We start from the raw sequence: 18,853 nt of genomic DNA, 5'->3' as shown, positions 1-18,853 counted from the left end.
ATGGGCTGGAGAGATGGCTCAGTGGTTAAGAGCACTGACTGTTCTTCCAGAGGTCCTGAGTTCAATTCCCAGCAAACACATGGTGGCTCACAACCATCTGTAATGGGGTCTGATGTCCTCTTCTGTTGTGTCTGAAGACAGCTACAGTGTAATCACATACATACAATAAGAAGAAGGAGAGGAAGAGGAGGAGGGGAGGAGGAGGAGGAGGAGGAGGAGGAGGAGGAGGAGGAGGAGGAGGAGGAGGAGGAGGCGGCAAAGACCCAAGGACAATTTATGTTTGCTGCAGTTCTCCACAGAGAGTGCCCCAACGAACAAGCACACATGTATCTTTACCTTGATGGCACAACTAACTTTAGAAGTCAGGATTCCTTAATGTTAATTAATAATTGCATATAATTATCAGTGTCATACTCATATGAATGTCTTTTCTCTCAACTAATATAGCCACCCCTCTTTGGTTTTCATTGACTTAGAGTTGCCACGTAATCTAATACCTAGGATTAAAGTTTCAGTCATTTAAGTCAAATTTCTAGCTAATATCAAGGCTTTTAAATCACAAACCTCTCATTTCCAGACAAATTAGAGGTTTTGTTTAAGCAGCTGTCTTTCAGAGCGGAGAGGGCTTAAGAAGGGTTTGTTATTGCTGAAGTCAATGGGTTGGGGGATGTGAGGTCTGGTTCTGAAGGCTCCAGCTGTGCCCATCTGAAGGCACTGCCTGGGCAGTAGGCACTAATCACACGCTGGTAAAATTAGAGGTGCCCCCTGAACGTGTGGCAAGGGGAAGAAAGCTACCTCAGAGGAGCTGAGAGCTGTTGACATCTGTAACCCTGATAAACGTTTACACTTTGAAAACAACCACACACCAGCTCTGTCATTACCCACAGCTGACAGGGAGAACATCCTTTTAAGTCAGTTCACCATGGAGAAGGCTGTTATTAGGACAGTTATAATTGTTTTGGCAGGAGTTGATTTGACTCTGTTCCGTGACTCTGGGTCTCACCCATTCTGACGCTGAGTGAAGGGGACAGTACCCCTCTATGCAGGTTTTGTGGTTCTGGGGGCTTGAACCCAAGTCTTCACATGCTAAGTGCATTGCTACCCCAAGTAGCACCCCAAACTCATTTCTGGGATGAGCCAGGAAGAGCCTCTGGGAATGGCTAACCTTGAGTTCACTGTTTAACCCTGGGAAAGTTACTTTAGCACTTTGATTATAAGTTCTCTTGATCTTCGAGAGATGTGAAAGCCTGCCTATTTAGGACTTAATAGTATCCTGGATGGGACCCTCTTAGTGCACACCACAATTATTTAATAGACATGTGTACACGCAGTAGAAGAATGACGATGGAGGCTAAATAAGCAATTGGGTAAAAAGCCACGCTCAACCTGGACATGGCGAGAGCATTTCATCGGTGACTGCACACCATACCACATCTGGCTGACTGTGAAGAACCTGCTTGCTTCCCCTAACCAGAGATTTTCTGTACACAGAACAGCTGTGCCCAAGCCCATGTGCCTGGTCCCTGGGACTCTGTTTCCTGAGTTGGCACTATGGTTCTCCCAGATGTGAAGCCCTAATTAATTTTCTTTTCCTTTACATTACTTTTCCTTTTTCCTTTCCTTATCATGCAGGAAGGAGCTCCTTCCCTCGTCTATCCTCCTCCTGTCCAGCCCTGTTCTCAGGCTCACAGAGGCCACAAGTCACAGGGAGAGAGGGGGCTGAGGGGACATAAATGCCCAACTTTGCTTCTCTTGTTACCCACAAAGGGAAGAAGCCTACCCTATCCAACCGCTAAAAATGTCTTCCCATCTCCAGGGAGCCTTCTGGTCTCTCTTTCATGCCTGATCAGCAGGAGCCAGGGCAAGGATGTTTGTGCAGGACTTGCCATTCGCAAGCTTGTAAACACTCGGAACAACCTCAGCCTCTCTGGGTTGAAAAATGAAGGAGTGGGGCCCACTGATTCCTCAGCCCGGCTGTACCTTCCTGTCCTTTGGCAAGGGTTTATGCGTGGCCCAACCCTTCCCTGCGTCTATCTACACCAAGCATTTGTACTCGTTTGTTAAATGGGAAAATCTGTCCCCTCTTCTCAGCTAAACTGAGAGCTGACCACAAAGACAGATCCCATCGCCTTCCCTTCTGGAAGATACCTCGGGGAGAGCCCTATGCCAGCAAGAGTTTCCTGATGGCGCTCAGACAGGTTTGAGGCTGTGCTGTAGACAGTGGTCTCAATCATAAATACATGTCACTTTCTTGGTCCTGGAAATCCTATCGCTGCGGACCCTGTCCCATGAAAGGAGCGGCTGGCTTGGTGTTGGGGAAGGGTGAGGAGTATGGAGCCATCTCTCATCCTCGCCAAGTAGCGAGCAGTGTTTCTCTGTGTTCAAAGTAGAGACCAAAGCCAATAGTATCGCCCGTTCCCTCCCTTCCATCTCCTGTGGCAGAAAACCACAGCGAGAGACTGACCCACTGTCCGTCCAGTAGATTCTCCGGCCAATCCAGTCCACGGCAAGACCTTCCGGCGTGTCTACTCCTTCCGTGATAAGTCTTTCTCGCTGGGAGCCATTCAGATTAGCCCTCTCTATCCACTTCAGGGCTGTCTGTGCAAAATATATCTGCAAGAGAGGACGAGGCTTGTGTTCTAAATATTCATGTAGAATATGCATGAAGGATTAACAGGTCTCCAGGTCATGCAATGCAATTATTATCAGACAGAGGCAGACATAGCTACAGTAAGCCCCAACTCTGCTACTCCTGAGTACGTGTAACCTTGAGAAATCTAATCTCTGTGGTGGTTTGAATAAGCATGGTCCCCATAGGCTGGAAGATTTGAGTGCGTGGTCACAAGGGTGGCACTATTAGGAGGTGTGGCCTTGTTGGGAGTAGGTGTAGCCTTGTTGGAGGAAGTGTGTCACTGGGTGTGGGCTTGAAGGTTTCAGACACCAGGTCCAGTGTCTCTCTCTTCCTGCTGATCTGGATGTAGAACTCTCGGTACTGTGTCTACCTGTACGCTGCCATGCTTTCTGTCATAATGATAATGGAGTAAACCTCTGAACTGTAAGCCAGCCCTAGTGAAATGCTTCTCCTTATAGGAGCTGCTGTTGTCATGGTGTCTCTTCACAGCAAGAAAAACCCTAAGACTCTGTCTCTGTATCTCTCCCTGTCTCTCTCTCTGTCTCTCTCTGTCTCTCTGTCTCTGTCTCTGTCTCTGTCTCTGTCTCTGTCTCTCTCTCTCTCTCTCTCTCTCACACACACACACACACACATTCATGCACACACACATTCATGCACACACCCCTAATCCTACACTGTTAATGTAGTTATCTTTGACCACTGCTCAGTGACACCGCATTTCTACTTAACCCCCAGTAGCTCCTTCAGCTGGACAGAAAGCAGTGATTTGCAATCAAATGAGGGACAAAAGCTGAACTGTGTCTGCATTGGTCCAGTCCCCAGCACTCTACTTCAGGTCAATTCAGAAAACGTGGATGCTCGCTTGCTGACCTACCTCAGCTGAGGCACAAAGCCCTGATTTCCCAGACTACAAACGTGAGGGCATTTGGTCAGCTATTTCCTGAAGTTCCTTTCATCCCGAGTCCTTCATCTTGCCCAACTCTGCAGCTGCAGAGTGCTTTCTGTGTGGACGATGCGGCCTATGAGATAGACTCCGCTACTTCCTAAGGCGTGTAACCATAAGCGTCTTAATCTCTCTCTCACACCAGTCACCTGAGGATCTTGCTAAAACTCAGCTTCTAGTTCAGTGGTTGGGGTGGGGGCCTAGGAATTCTACAGTTCTAAGAAAAGACCACAGTTTGAGTAGTAAGAAAATGAAAACTGGGCTGGAGAGATGGCTCAGCGGTGAACAGCACTGACCGCTCTTCCAGAGGTCCTGAGTTCAATTCCCAGCACCCACATGGTGGCTCACAGCCATCTGTAATGGGATCTGATGCCCTCTTCTGGTGGGTTGTATGCATTAAATAAATAATATAAATTTTTTTTTTTTTTTTTAAAAAGAAAGAAGGGGTTGGTGATTTAGCTCAGTGGTAGAGCGCTTGCCTAAGCTAAGCGCAAGGCCCTGGGTTCGGTCCCCAGCTCCAAAAAAAGAATAGAAAAAAAAAAAAAAAAAGAATCTTTAAAAAGAAAGAAAATTAGACCGCTGATCATGAGAATGGTTGACACCGCCTGACTTATGCTCGATGTTATTTACATAAACCATTATGTGTTAGGTTGCTGTTTTCACAGAAGTCATGAAGCTTGTTTCCCGATTTTCATACTTAAGAAGTCATTTTGTCCCCTTTCCTGGTGACTCATATCAAATGCCAACTACTAGCTCATACTTCTTACACCCTAAGCCCAACCCTCCGCTCATAACTAGCAAATAATCTAAACCCTCCTGATGGGACAGCTGTGGGCGAGCATCATGCTGGTCTCCCTCCTGCCCCTCCAGAGAGGCAACTGGAAGGAAGATACTGCACAATCTCCCCAGGAAGGTGGCTAATGAGGAACGGGGTGAGGGTGTCAGAGCACAAGCGTTCTTCATGTCCCTCAAATGCATATATGTAACTTGTTCTGGGTCTGATACTGTGAGTGTGGTAGAGCTCACAGTAGCCCGGGTCATCAGTGAAGCTAAAATCCTCCACTTTCATAATATGTTCACGCATAAGGAAGAGTGTACCTTGCTTTCCACGGGGTCATAATCCAAGGCAAAAACCATTCCCATCTGCCGGCTGAGCAGAGTTTTGTAGTCTGTTCCATCAAAATGCATGTGTCGGATGTCCTGGGAATTTGCAAACAGTAAAAATGGCTGCAGTCCTGTTAACAAAAATTTCGAATAGGGTTGAACTGAAAATGCTTCAAAACCCATGGCATTTGTGACTCTCGCTTTTCACTGCACAATCTTCTTTAGTTCCCGAAATATTAGTCTGCTCATCTCCCAGCGGGGTTACGTAGGCAGACAGGTGGAAAGACCTACCCCTCTTGCAAAGCGTCACTGCCAGATTCCATCCCTGGGTCCTTACTTATAGAAAGGCATTAACCCAAAGCACAGACAAATCACTCAGATCTTTTTTTTTGGCTGTAACCTCCTTTACTCACACAGGATGAACTCACCGATTCATTTTCCATGGCTGGGTGCTCTTCTGAAAGGGGATCATACAATCCTTTGAATTATAAGGCTCCCTAATCACTTTCTAGACTCATTATGTTTTATTAGCCAAGACCTTATGGAGTTAAGGGTATTGAGGTCAGACTTAGGCAAGCATCACAGCGTCTCAGATTATCAGCACAATCAGCCCTCAACACACGAAAGTCAACGTGGCATAATTCTAAGATTTCCAAGGGTAGTGAAAAGATGCGATGTCAGCAGATGCAGAGAAGCAGCAGCTGAAGCATAAAACTCCACACTCAAGTCGAGGGGAAAAGAAGTTATCAAACTGTTATCATTGCTATACCAGAGAGATCAAAATCAAACCAGCCAACAAATATTGATTACACATTGGTTAACTATAAAGTTCTTTAAACCCACTCCCCACGATGGCCTCCCCATTTACTAAAGTTACCAGGCCCCACTATGAGTGTCTGGATGCCCCTTAAGTAAGAAAAGGTCTTCGTTATTTATGCTGCAGTTACTTATATTGTTCATAGTAACGAGATTCACTTCCTACTTCCAACATTTCCTTCTCAAATCAAATTTTCCACCAGGAATCCGGAAGCAATTTAACTTTGCACATCTCTAATGCAACCCTGGTTTGTGTGATCTCTTTGGTTCAGGTTGAGACGTTCAAACAACCATGGCGCTAACCTGAAGCTGCACAGCTCTTTCGGTCCAACTGTAGGTCGTACCCAGGAAAGCAATCACATTCCCAGGATGTTAGGCTGAGAGGAAGGCAGATTTGGCTGCATCCACCATTATCAGGCGATGAACAACCTACAAAAACCAGCCACCGGGGAATGATGTCATATCACACAAAATGTAACAATCCTTCATGAAAGTACCCCGAGGAACTAACCCTATTCCCTTAGACCCATTTCCTTAATCACTGGCACTGCTGCCATCAGGATTCTCTTCAGAGTTTAGAGGAACTGTCAGTCACGGCCTCCTCTTCCCCTTAACCCTTCACATTCCTTTGGCCCTCATCCGTGTGTTCCACCGCTGGGTTCAGGAACACACGCACTGGCAGCCACCTGGACAAAGAAATGCATTTCGAGTTTGTCCTAACTCTTCTGCTGGGTAATACAATCTTTCTATCTCAAACATTTTTGGCCTCTTGACTTTGGCCTTTTGGTTTGTTTGTTTTGTTTTTCATCGATCTTAACTCACTTTATTTTCAATTCTAGATTTGGCTAACACCAAATCCCACCAAATACATGTCTTCATATTTTGCAAATTTTATTTAAACAATTAAAAACTACTTGAAACTCTTCCAATAATCGTGAGTTCTATCCAGACTTCTGTGTGCTTAAGTCTCTGGGAAGGGAAAAGCATAGGGTTGGTTACTTATTAGCTGCCCCCAATATGCTGAGCACTCTGCATCCTTCGGGCAGCACTAAGGTCACATGAGGGGTTGACACCACACTGCTAGGAATTGGTAATGCTGGTCCAGAACTAACAATGTCAAAGAACAGTCTAGAAACCACTTTACTGTCTTAAAAAACCTCCCAAATTTACCTATTAATTGGTTATATAAATTTCTTTCAATATGGGATAATTGGAAAACCTAATCTGCTTTGGCAATAGAGTAAAATGTTCAGTGTCTCTTAGAAGATTCATATTGCTAAGTCAACAGATGGCCAATAAACTCACCAGTGCATGTCTTCCCATCTTTTCCGAGCACTGAACCTGCTGGACAGATGCACAGAGGACCATCTGATGTCAGGATGCAATCATGGCTACACTCTGATGCGTTGCCTGGACAGGCAACAAGTTCTAATTAAGAAGAACAAAGTAACATTAGTGTTAAATTGGGGTGTAAAAATTTGTTACAATCAATCAGTTTCTCTCTGAAAGAAGAAAGTTGGATAAAAAAATCTAACATTTATGAGATGCTACAGTATCGAGAAATACCAAAACAAGGAACAAAGTATTGATCTAAATTTTAAAAAGTAAAGAGCAAGGATTCTGGGAAACTGGCTCTAATCTTCTATGATTTCTCCTATTTTGAATAAGATCTTTAAAGTTGTTTGACACCAGAATTCCAAAATATTTTACATAGAATTGTAGCAAGTGATTCTGGATATTACACACGTTGGAAACAGGAAAGGTATTTTATGTATGGTTAAATGATGGAAGAGAAATGAAAGGCTCTTAACAAATACCAGAGTTCATGACGAATGCATAGGAAAACATCACGTATGTGTGCTAATGCGCACCTTCAGAACACTGGGAAATAGGACGAGGAAACGACAGAAGATGACATTAGGAAAAGATAGAAAACTCAGATTAGAAAAGGCTCTGACTGGGAGTGATGTCACACGCCTGTAATCCCAGCCACAGAAAGCTGAGTCAGGAGAACCTCAAGATCAATGCCAACCTACACTACCCTAATGGGATTGTGTCAAAACAAACCTAATGAAAATAAAACCTTCAAATACATATAAGCTTGTGCTAGAGAAGGTGTAATTTTAAATGCGTGTACACATAAAAGTCCAACAGTAATACAGAAATAACTGCATAGTGATTTAAGAAATTTAAACCTACTCTATACCTTGCATAAAAATTAACTCCAGCAACTTGAATGCAAACTTAAAATGTCTAGAAGGTTTGAGAATTAAGTAAAACTGTATGTGTTCTTGTTGGCATATGATGAGGCCTATATTCAACCAATTTGCATCCAGTCTTTTAGGGCCTTTACTAATAGGCCAGAAGCAAGTCTCCTGTGCAGTGCTGATAGGTAATTTCCATACAGTTCATTATTTATTACCCATCAACTTCAATGAACCTGGTTTCATAAACCCAGATGATATACAGACAGACCTGTTCTTCATCATCTATATAATAAGCATGATTCCAAACATGTGTCTGTACATTAGTCATGCTAAGAGTAGACTAAAACCCAGGACAACACGATATCTGACTATGCAATCCTAAATTCGCCCTGGGGGTATCCACAGGAATTCACAATATTCTTTGTTTCTTTTTTTAAGTACACTCTAACATTGATGTCCCCGCAAACCTAGAAATGACTAATTCACTGGCAAATTATATCCTCTAAATACAAATTTTCACATTTGTTTTGCCCTATACTGTAAGAATTGAGTCTTGGGAAAGCAGACAGTGAATGAGATAAAAGTTTCCCTTATAAAAGCTTTCTAATTAATAGTTAGAAACTGAAGGACAAGAATATTACTTCTAAACCATTGGTGAAATAATGGATCTAGGAAATAATATTAAAATGGGAGTGGTGAGCTCTGTAACAGACGACTGGACCCTGGCTAGTCTCACAATACAAAGGGACAACAGGGCGTTACCTATATCTTGGTAGAAGTACAAATACGTTTATAATGTATTCCGGCCAAGAAATTCAATGCTAAATCTAATCCAGTCTATGATTGCAAGTTCACAGAACACTGCAGAGACGTTTAGAAATGTAATTGACAAAATACACAAAGCAAGAAGCTCTGGCGTAAATAAAAAGTTAACTTAATTAACACTAAATGAGGGATAAGAAGAGTCTATGAGGGCTGGAGAGATGGCTCAGTGGTTAAGAGCACTGACTGCTCTTCCAGAGGTCCTGAGTTCAAATCCCAGCAACCACATGGTGGCCCACAACCATCTATAATGGGATCCGATGCCCTCTTCCAGTATGTCTGAAGACAGCTACAGTATATTTATATATAATAAATAAATAACTCTTTAAGAAAAAGTCTGAGAGGTAGGTGCATCAAGTTAAAACATGTGATTTAAACAAATCCGTTATGTAGAGGACTTTTTAAAGTTAATGCAAACTAACAACACCCTCTCTAGCACACGCTTATACATACTTGAAGGTTTTGTTTTCATTAGCTTTTTTATACAGTCATATAATAGAAAACAATTGATATTTGACAATATTAAGAATTATCATCAATGTTAGGGGTATAACAGTGGTATTGTGATTGTATCTGAAAACTGACAGATATTACACTAGGGGATTGTGACTCATTTTTAAGTGTAACAATGTATCGTTTGCCTTAAGAGTGCTGGGATCACACATCATACCACAATGTCCAGTTTCAACTGGCCATGTTTTAGAAAGCAGAGTGAAATGCGACCCCAGGTAATTCTGAAGACCACCAACTCTGATCATAGCCACCTTAGGGACATTACCGAAAGTAAAATAATGGAACAATGACTTGTTGCGTCTTACCGTGACATCGTTTCCCATCAGGAAGCAGAACAAAGCCTGTAGGGCATGTGCAATAATAGGATCCAGGGATGTTTTCACACCCAAGAGTACAGCCGTGATTCTGCAAGGCACACTCATTGACATCTGCACAATGACAAGGACAACCCACAGTCACAATGTTATCCTTAAAAATAAACTGTGAGATCCCTAATCGGCACAAAGCAGGGCATCTCTCGCTTTATTCCACTGCAGATTACCATGGGATACTTCTCCAACCCTCAGAGAGGGCGACAGAAAGCAGTTCAGGGCTCACGGAAGTCATTTCTGTTGGCCCAGGGTTACTTAGAGACCATTTTCTCACAGTTTTAGACAGGATTTACCCTTTACTAAAAAGTTACAACAGGGGCTGGAGAGATGGCTCAGCAGTTAAGAACACTAACTGTTCCCCACAAAGGTCCTGGGTTCAATTCCCAGCAACCACATGGTGGCTCACAGCCATCTGTAATGAGATCTGATGCCCTCTTCTGCTGTGTCTGAAGAAAACACAGTGTGCTCACATACACAAAATAAACAAATAATCTTTAAAATGGAGTTAAGGTGAAATCCCCCGGAAAGCTAGGAGCTCCTTTTTGTGACTCTGAGGATTGATCTTAGGGTCTTATGTGTGTTAAGCAAGCATTCCATCACTCAGCTGCATGTCTGCCTCCTCTTTGACCAAGGCTCTCCCTGTGCCCCCACAGCTGGCTTGAACTCAGGGTGACCTTGAACGGCAATCCTACCCCTTGAAGCTGGGACTAGAATATTTTAGCCAGTTTGGGATATCTTCTGCCTTGGGTCTTCCCTTTCTTCAGGAGGGACTCTTCTCAACATCCCTGCTCTCACAGAAGCGCCAGCCCTCTACATCATCAGCATCAGCTGGACCTAAGCCAGGGGCTGTAATACATAACAGGCAGAAGCTGGATGTGCCCAGGTCAACTGATTCCTTCAAATGTGCACACCACTGCACCTTCTAGAAAACAGGTTACTTCTCCAGGGCTCCAGGGCTGATTATACAGACCAGGAACTTCCAAGCAGGAGGAGGCCTAGATGAGGAAGCAGTCGGGTTCAGTTTCCCTAGGTTCTCCCTAGATCTCATGAGGGGTTAGATAAGTATGGAATACTCTCAATCTGGTGCTAGCTATGGAATTACTCCTAAAAATATCTAAAATTTAAGAAAAGAATTTGCTCATCCTGATATTTTGCACAAAGTCAAAGTAAAAGAGAAAGAAGAGAGAGGAAAGGAAGGAGGGAAAGGGAGGAGGGGGGAAAGGGAGAGAGTGTGAGAAAGAGGGAGGGAGAGAATGTGAGAGAGTAAGAGAGAGAGAGAGAGAGAGAGAGAGAGAGAGAGAGAGTATTTGTTGACTGCACTCAGAAACCTCTGTCTTAAAGTCGAAGAGATGGCTCAGAAATTAAAAGCAGTTGCCGTCTTACAGAGGGCCTAAGTTCGGTTCCTTGTACCCACACGGTGGCTCGCAATCTTAATTAAAGGTCCAAAGGATACCAAGCTGTCTTCTAGGCTCCGCAGGCACATGCACGTGAGGCACAAACATACATGCAGGTTCTTATAAACACAGTATAAAAGTAATGAATCTTTAAAAAAAATCTTGGCCTTTTATCAGCCCCTCAGCAACTTCTTAATGGGTTGCGTCTGGCAACATTAGATCTGAGAGTATACTAGAAATTAGGACAGAAGAAAAAGCTCCTTCTGGGCAAAGAAGGAAGGGAGGGAGGGAGCGAGCAAGGAAGGAAGAAGATTGAAGTTTGTTTTTCTTGGAGGCCCTGGACGACCCCAGCCCCCACGAACGCAAGTCACAAACAGTCACACACACGCTGGACTAGCAGAGCTCTTTCCACTTGTCAAAAAGGACAGCTTTCGTGCATGCGCACATTACCTTCGCAGTACTTCCGGTCTCGGCTTAAGGTATAGCCTTCAGCGCATGCGCACGAGTCTGAGTTGGGGTCTCGCTCAGAGAGACTGTAGAGGCATGGTTCGCTTCTCTGTTTGCATCGTTCGGAGTCTAAAACAGAAGATTGTTTATTTCAGAGAAAGTGGAGATGCGTTTTTTGACAGAGAGCCATGCTAGAAATCTGATTGATTACAGTGGGGGGGGGTGTGCTCTTGCAGTGACGTCACAGCGGTGCCGCCTACAGCTCTGTTCCAATCAGCCGCAAACAGGATCTCCCTCCCTCCCATCAGTGGCCAAGCCTCTTTATTTGCCTAATCACAAGGCTGCTGCTGTCGCTCAGGGTCAGGGCAGGCCGTCCTAATTAGCTGGAGATGGTATTCAGTTTGCAAAATGAGCATAGCTTATCAGCGCTTTCATTTTGCTCTCCATGTGTATATCAAAACTACACATACTATATCTTTAAGAGTTTAGAAAGCCTCAAACTTTAAGATGCGTTTTTCTTCACTGAAATACACCTCAGGTCTGGTTCTTGACTGGTTTTATGGTGATTATTTAAAGAAGCGGGTTTCATACTCCATACCATTGGCATATGCCTTACTTCTGAATATTTTGTTTTACTGTGCTAGCATCCAGTATGTCATGAAATATCCCGGGGAAAGTGTAAAGTATGCTCAGTGAAACAGATTTTTGGGGTGAATTAGCCAGAGTTGGGTTAAGTCACGTTTAACTGAGTGCTACTGTTACATGTGGTTAATAACCATAAAATGAGGCTTAGGTTAAATTTACTGTGCTGAATAAGTGGCTCATATGGTGATTTTACTTTTCCGACCCAAATGTCAAGAATTAACAATGGTAACATGTATCCCTTTTCAAAATGCTAACAAGAACTTTGTCCATTTTCCTCCCTCCTACATTTTACCCATAGACCCTTTGTAAAGTGCTCTTTAGAACTTTTGTAAAGTAGGGCTGGAGAGTTGGTTCCGTGGTTAAGAGCACTGTCTACTCTTTCAGAGGTCATGAGTTCAATCCCCAGCAACCATGTATTGATTCATAACCATCTGTAATTGGATCTGATGCCCTCTTCTCTCCTCTTCTCCTGTGTCAGCGACAGGATACTCAGATACATTAAATAAATAAATCTTTTTTAAAAAGTACAGAAGTAAGCCTATGGGTGAGTGAAATTTTTCAGAATGCTAGAGATGTGGTGACAGAGACCTGGGGAAGAGGTAAAGACAGAAGATTGGAGATGGGAGTGGAGACTCAGGCCTTTAACCCCAGCACACTGGAATCAGACACAAAGGCAAGAGTGGGTCTAAAGAGACCCTATCTTTAAAAAAAAATATCATTACTGTCTAAAGATAAAATTTGAATGAACTTAGTTAAAGGACATCTCTGTCTTTTATTTGCAATCTGTAAGTCGAGCAGCAGTTAATCTACACCTGGAGAGGTGCTGTGCTGCAAGTGGCCAAGCAGCTGGCCTGGGTGGAAAGAGGAAATGACAAGACAAAGAACAGATTGGTGGGCGTCCATTACTCCCCGTGTCAGGGTTAAACCAGCAGGACTGCTGGGAAAACTGAACTGCAGGGGACTTGGCTATGGTCACTCTCCTGATTGTTCAGGTCAGATAAACAATCGGTCACGTGGAACGTCATTCCGCTTGGGTCTGTCCAGGACCTGGGGCAGGATCTCATTCAGTCTAAGCCAGTGGCATCTTTATTCAGTGAGAAGCATAGGAAAGGGAACACCAGCTGTCTACATATTACAGATTCTGATGCAGAGTATTCAAAATAGACTTTTAGAAACTCTAGCCTAGTTACAGGGAACTAACTACTTTTAACTAACCTGTCTTATATTCTTAAATACTTCTAATTTTTTTCCAAATAATTAAATGCACAATCTTGCCAACTAGCAATACAAATTCAACGTCTACTGGGCACGTTGAGTAGCAGTGGATAGTCTTTTGAAAATTAAATCTAAAATTTTGTTTATTCTCTGTGGCTTTATGTCTGTTATGCACACATATTGTTCATATTTCCGTGCTTCACTTATGATATCAGAAATTAAGATATAAGCAAAATTAGGGACCGGGGATGTAGTTCTAGCCTAACTTGCAGAAAACCCTGGGTTTAATCTTCAGCACAACACACACTGGGTAGAGCAGTGTAGACCTATAATCCACACTCAGAAGGTGGAGGCCGGAGAGAAGCTGAAGTTCATCTTCAGTTATGTAGTAAGTTTGAAGCCAGTCTGGTGTACAAATCCTTGTCAAAAAGAAAGGAAGGAAGAAGGAAGGAAGGAAGGAAGGAAGAAAGAAGGAAGAAAGACAGGAAGAAGGGAAGGAAGAAGGAGGAGGAGGAGGGAATTAACTGTTAAGCAAAGTTAAAAATAAAATGTCTCAAATAAGAGTGAATGAATACAATTAGAAGTGTAGAGCTATTGGAAACAAAATGCAGTCATTTCAATTTTAAAAATCAAAGCATAGAGCACGTTAAGTTTTGTGACTTCACACATGAATACTATAATCCAGAGGAGTCTGCATCGGCCTCTTCATGGCACCAAAATGCCACCACTTCCCTAAGGTAGAGAGAAGGAGACTATGATTCCTATCAATACTCCCTATAAACATCTTTATAGTTGCCCAGTGTGATAGAGAATTATAGGATTGAGCCATGACAACCAAGTTCTGTTTCTGTCTTTTACACCAAATCCCTTTATAGCTTTGACCTTCTATTCCTAATCCATGAAATAGAGTTGTTGAAATAGATACTCTCCGACACCCCTCTCTCTTTATTTTAAATTTATTTTTGAAGTGCCAAGGATCAGACTCAGGGCTTTGTAACACTAGACAAGTGCTCTACCCCTGAACCACACCCCCAGGTCATTTCCCCCCATGTCCCAAACAGGGTCTTGCTCTGTGATCCAACCCGACCTCAGATGTTCAGTCCTTACACTTAGTCTCCTGAGTGTTGGGATGATGGGTGTGAACCACAACACCCAGCTCTTCTTTTAGAAAAAAAGTTATGGTTCTAAAATGAATTAATTGTTGATAGTAATTCTTCAAATTTATACCTCAAAGATGTCAAACTTGATGACTGCTTAATATATGGTAATTTAAAAAAAATCAAACTGATTGACAAAGAAAACATTGCTCTGTAGGGTAGAGATACGGTATGCTGGGTTTTATTCTAGTTCCCTATTGACTATCACGCTTTTTATTTCTATTCTATTGAACCATCACCATCCTTACAGTTATGTATATGTACTTTAGCTATATGTTTTTAATCGATGAGTGTCTGGGAGTAATCCAAACACTCTACTCACTGCTTCAGTAGAACCTGGAGTAGCGCCTTTCACAGTGTGTCCAGCCCCTGCTTGGTTTGCCCTTGAATTCCCAGTCAACCTTACTGATAGAACTGAGAACCTGATCGCTCTCCTCTGCCCACTGCTGGTGGCTTCCAGTGATATTCAGTATTTAGCATAAGCCGCTCCCCGATGCTAAACACAGGTGGGAAAATGATCAGTGTTCTCTGGCTGTGCTGATTGCATGACCCGAATTGAGACGCTAAACACTTGAAAGGTCATTTCAGGAAGCTGCCAAACACAGGGTCGAGAGTCGTATTTTTGTTTAATCTTCTTAAGCCGCCATTCTTTAGCTTCCAAATCAGCCAAAGCTAACACTCAAAATACTGCTGCTGTCCTCAGGTAACACCCCTCACGGAGCCTGGCAGAAGGTTTACCTACCCTTCCAGATCAACAGAAGCTCCTGACGGTGGTGTTTAATGTCCACAGTAATTACTAGCTACCTGCCAAGCACACGGGCTGAGGTGAGCTGTCCTCCAGCTCAGTAAGTCACATTGTTCTTGGCCCAGTTCTAAGCAGGGCACATGGGGTTCCCTAGCCTGTGCCTCCCACCCCCCACATGCTTCAAGCTTTGTTTGTATCTTAAAGTCCATGTAGCATTCACCCCACAAGAAAGCCTTTCTAGTCTTTGTTCAGTTCATTTACCCCAATGATTCTTTTTCTTTTTGGAAGCAGGGTTTCTCTGTGCAGCCACTACCACCCAACCCTAATGATTCTTATAACTAAGTACTTGGCATCCCCTAAACATTTAGCACATATCAATAAAAGTGAGAGTATCATTTTATAAAGTAAATTATGATACTTAATGTTCAGAAAAAACCCTCAGAATACTTCCAGAAAATATTATTATTTTACCGATAAAGAATTGGAATTTGTCAAAGATCAAATAAGTGTAGAATTGAGACTCAGCCCCAGGCCTTCTGAATGCAGACTACGCTTTTTATCACGTCTATGTGGACTCTGTGTGTGTGTGTGTGTGTGTGTATGCCTGCATACATATGTACTTAAAATGTTACAGTGCGTTGAATCTCTGTAAAACCTATGATTACATTTTGATTCACTTGTTTACTGCCTTTCTTTCTTGTTGGTGAGTTCGCATACATAACCTCCTCAAAGATTCCCCAAAGTGTCTAGTATACATTTGGGGGGTGAGGAAGGGGGTTCTCTGTGAATGCACACACACACACACACACACACACACACACACACACACACGCACAAGAAATAAAGAATTGCCGTTTTGTACTACTGGAATTTTAAACTGTGGTTTAAAAACAAAATGAAACAAATCACCTGGACAGGATTTAGCTATTTTTATCCTTCTGGATTCCTTTAAGAATTAGAACATAAACCAACCAATGGCTTTGAAGTAGTTGAAACATACATGCTTTGGGGCTGGGGATGGAGCGAGCATTTGCCCAGCATGTACTAGTCCCTGTGTTCAATCCCCAGTACTGGGGGCAGGTAGGGAGAACTAGCATTTACTCTTATGATGCCCTCCCTTTCTTATTTCATGCCCATTTCTGACAAGCCTGGCCATCCCATAGACTGAAGGTGGGGAATCCCAGGTGTGCATGGCCCTGCTCCCCTTGTCACCTGTGTCCCAATCGCACAGTGGCTGCACAACTCCAGTGCTCATGCTAAGCCCAGCCTTGGCCTTGCATCCCAGGCCTCCGGCATCAGCATCATCCCAGACAGAGGAACCTAGTGTTCATCTTTCCTATGCACACAAGCCTCAGAGGAGCTCCTTTGGAGAAAGATACTGCCATGTGAGGACCAAGAGGGTAATAGCAGCCAATAGGAACAGGCCAATCCCCTTTTAAAAAAAAGAGTTTATAAATGGTGCTTTGGGTGATCCTGGGAATTAACTCTTCCTTCTGCAAACATGTATATCAAGGGAAAGCATCAAATTTTAAATTTGAATTTCCTATACTAGCTCCTTGGAGCAATACTTTATTTGATACAGAAAGATTCCTCTGGGTATAAGAATTCTGGCAGATAAATAGTAAGCAGTGTTAGAGTGGACGGCTTCACTCTGAGCTCTTGATTTAAGAAAATGGCACTAGTGTCGTAGGCACGAATCAGCAGCTTCTAAAGGCATTGTGCACAGGGCGGATGGGAAGTTTTATAGATGATAGACCAAGCTGGCAATGTCTGACCGGGAGCTGGCCCCTGTGTGTCCATAAATTGGTACAATAGGAGGGGTGCAGTGCCACCTGCAGTCTTATCCATGAAGTGTTCTGTGAAAAATATTGGCTCTTACCAGGCTCCTGGGGCTAACGCTCCACTTCTGGGAACAGACAAGGGAGACAAACACGTTAAGTGACACCAATGTCTCAATGTGGAAAATTCAGAAAGTGGCAGCTCTCTAGGACAAGCACGTGACAAGGAAAAGCCACAGGTTAAAGAATGATCAGAGACCTGGTCAGCAGGCATGCGGGAACCAGCAAGGTACGAGCCCTCACAGCAAACAGGGAGCCATAAAGATACAAAGTATTTCCAAAGGCTTTCAAATGGCAACCATTTGGCAGCCGGAGAACCTGTACTGTGAGGCCGGCTTTGCCTGAGGCAGTGCTTTGCTTGACCAGGGGCATGGATCTTTGACCCTCGCTAAGATATCACAGTAGCTATGAAGGATAAAACAAACCCCATTTTATTTAAAATGCCCACAAATAGTAGCTTACAGAATTAAAGGCAGTCAGTGGTATTTTGTGCGTGAAGTGACTGTAAAAACCTTTCACACCATTTGGATGACAGGTTCCCCTCCTGGCCAGTGACTATGCTTTTGAGACTCATAATCTCAAAGCTCGAATCTACATCTAAGGAGAATAGAGTAATAATAATGATAATAAAATTAGGCCTTTTACAAAATAACACCAGCGAGCAGTCAAAGCATAAAGTCGTTAGGAGTTTGCATTGACACACCATGGATAGTGTGCACGTCAAAGTTCCCACAGTGGGTTTATTGTAATACTATAGGATCTGGGCAGTGGGAGAGCTGGCTTACTAGTTTAACTGGGCCAACACGAATATAAGTTAAATTCTTTGTTTCGAGTCGGCTAGAAGAGAGGAGGGCAGAGGGGTGGGGTATGAGAAGGATTTGTGTGTGTGTGTGTGTGTGTGTGTGTGTGTGTGTGTGTGTGTGTTAAACTGCCAAAAAAGGGAAGTGTTAACTCTGGGGTCTCTTAGGGGTGAATGGCTACATGTCGATGTGACAGTTAACAGGTTTTCCCAAAATAGTTCACAGAAACCTGTGCTATGAAATAAATGACCAATGGACCGAGGGGATGCACAGTGTCAATCAGCCTGAGTTCAAATCCAACCCCACTACACAGAAAAGCCGATGAGATGTGTTTTTAGTCTCTAAAACACTACTCAAATCACACGCTTTATCCATAAAGTTATCACGAAGTTTGATGACATAATCTAGGGAAAGGCCCCAAGTAGAACTCTAGGGACACTCACGGAGTAGGCCAGCTGCTCTGAGGCCAGAAGGCAGTGTTCTTAGATACCTACACCTATCTTAAAAAATGGCTCCTGGGGCTGGGGATTTAGCTCAGCGGTAGAGCGCTTACCTAGGAAGCGCAAGGCCCTGGGTTCGGTCCCCAGCTCCGAAAAAAAAAAAAAAGAACCAAAAAAAAAAAAAAAAAAATGGCTCCTGATTTAGAGTCGAGCATAACAAGGGTGGGGCGGGGCAGGGTTTACATTTGCTTTTCCAACACTTGCTAAAATCCTCTTGGATTTGGAGTACAATGGAGAGCTGTACTTCCTGTCTCCATTGCTAAGGACGCTTAGAGAGACTGGCAATGACAGCTAGACAGCCATGGGATTGGAGAACTTCTCCAAGAACACACTCTCTGCAAATCTATTCTCAGAACTCTGAGGCGCAGTCACTAAGTTGGTCAGGAAAGGTGTTCCTGAAGGCAGTGGTGTGGAGCTGTTTCTCCAAGGATAAGAAGAGGGAAGAGGGAAGAGGGAGGGGGAGGGGAGAGGGGTGAGGGGAGAGGGGAGGGGAGTGGAAGGGGAGTGAGAGAAGGGAGGGGAAAGGGGAAGAGGAGGGAAGAAAGGAAGCCCTCCTCTGGAAGAATGTCAAATCTTTGAGGCTGTCTGGGGCAGGGAATGAAACGCACCATGGTAGAAAATGAAGTTGGCTTGTAAGACACAAAGCCGTGAAGTGTGCAGAGCGGGTGGTGAGGAGACTGCATTCATTGCTGGGAGTTGTCAAA

At 43.6% G+C, this 18,853-nt stretch overlaps 1 protein-coding gene across 1 annotated transcript in view; it reads right to left on the bottom strand.

Moving 5' to 3' along the window:
• Positions 1-18,853, bottom strand: part of Egf (epidermal growth factor) — a 79,315-nt gene that overhangs the window by 34,995 nt on the left and 25,467 nt on the right. The window contains 6 exon segments of the mRNA XM_032897342.1: positions 2,465-2,613; positions 4,674-4,810; positions 5,799-5,924; positions 6,801-6,923; positions 9,343-9,465; positions 11,253-11,378. Coding sequence (XP_032753233.1) covers positions 2,465-2,613; positions 4,674-4,810; positions 5,799-5,924; positions 6,801-6,923; positions 9,343-9,465; positions 11,253-11,378 — 784 coding nt within the window.

The sequence above is a fragment of the Rattus rattus genome, chromosome 3 (assembly GCF_011064425.1).
Source record: "Rattus rattus isolate New Zealand chromosome 3, Rrattus_CSIRO_v1, whole genome shotgun sequence".
NCBI classification, from domain to species: Eukaryota; Metazoa; Chordata; class Mammalia; order Rodentia; family Muridae; genus Rattus; species Rattus rattus.
The sequence above is the reverse complement of the archived record's forward strand: the minus strand, read 5'-3'. Positions and strand labels throughout refer to the sequence as shown.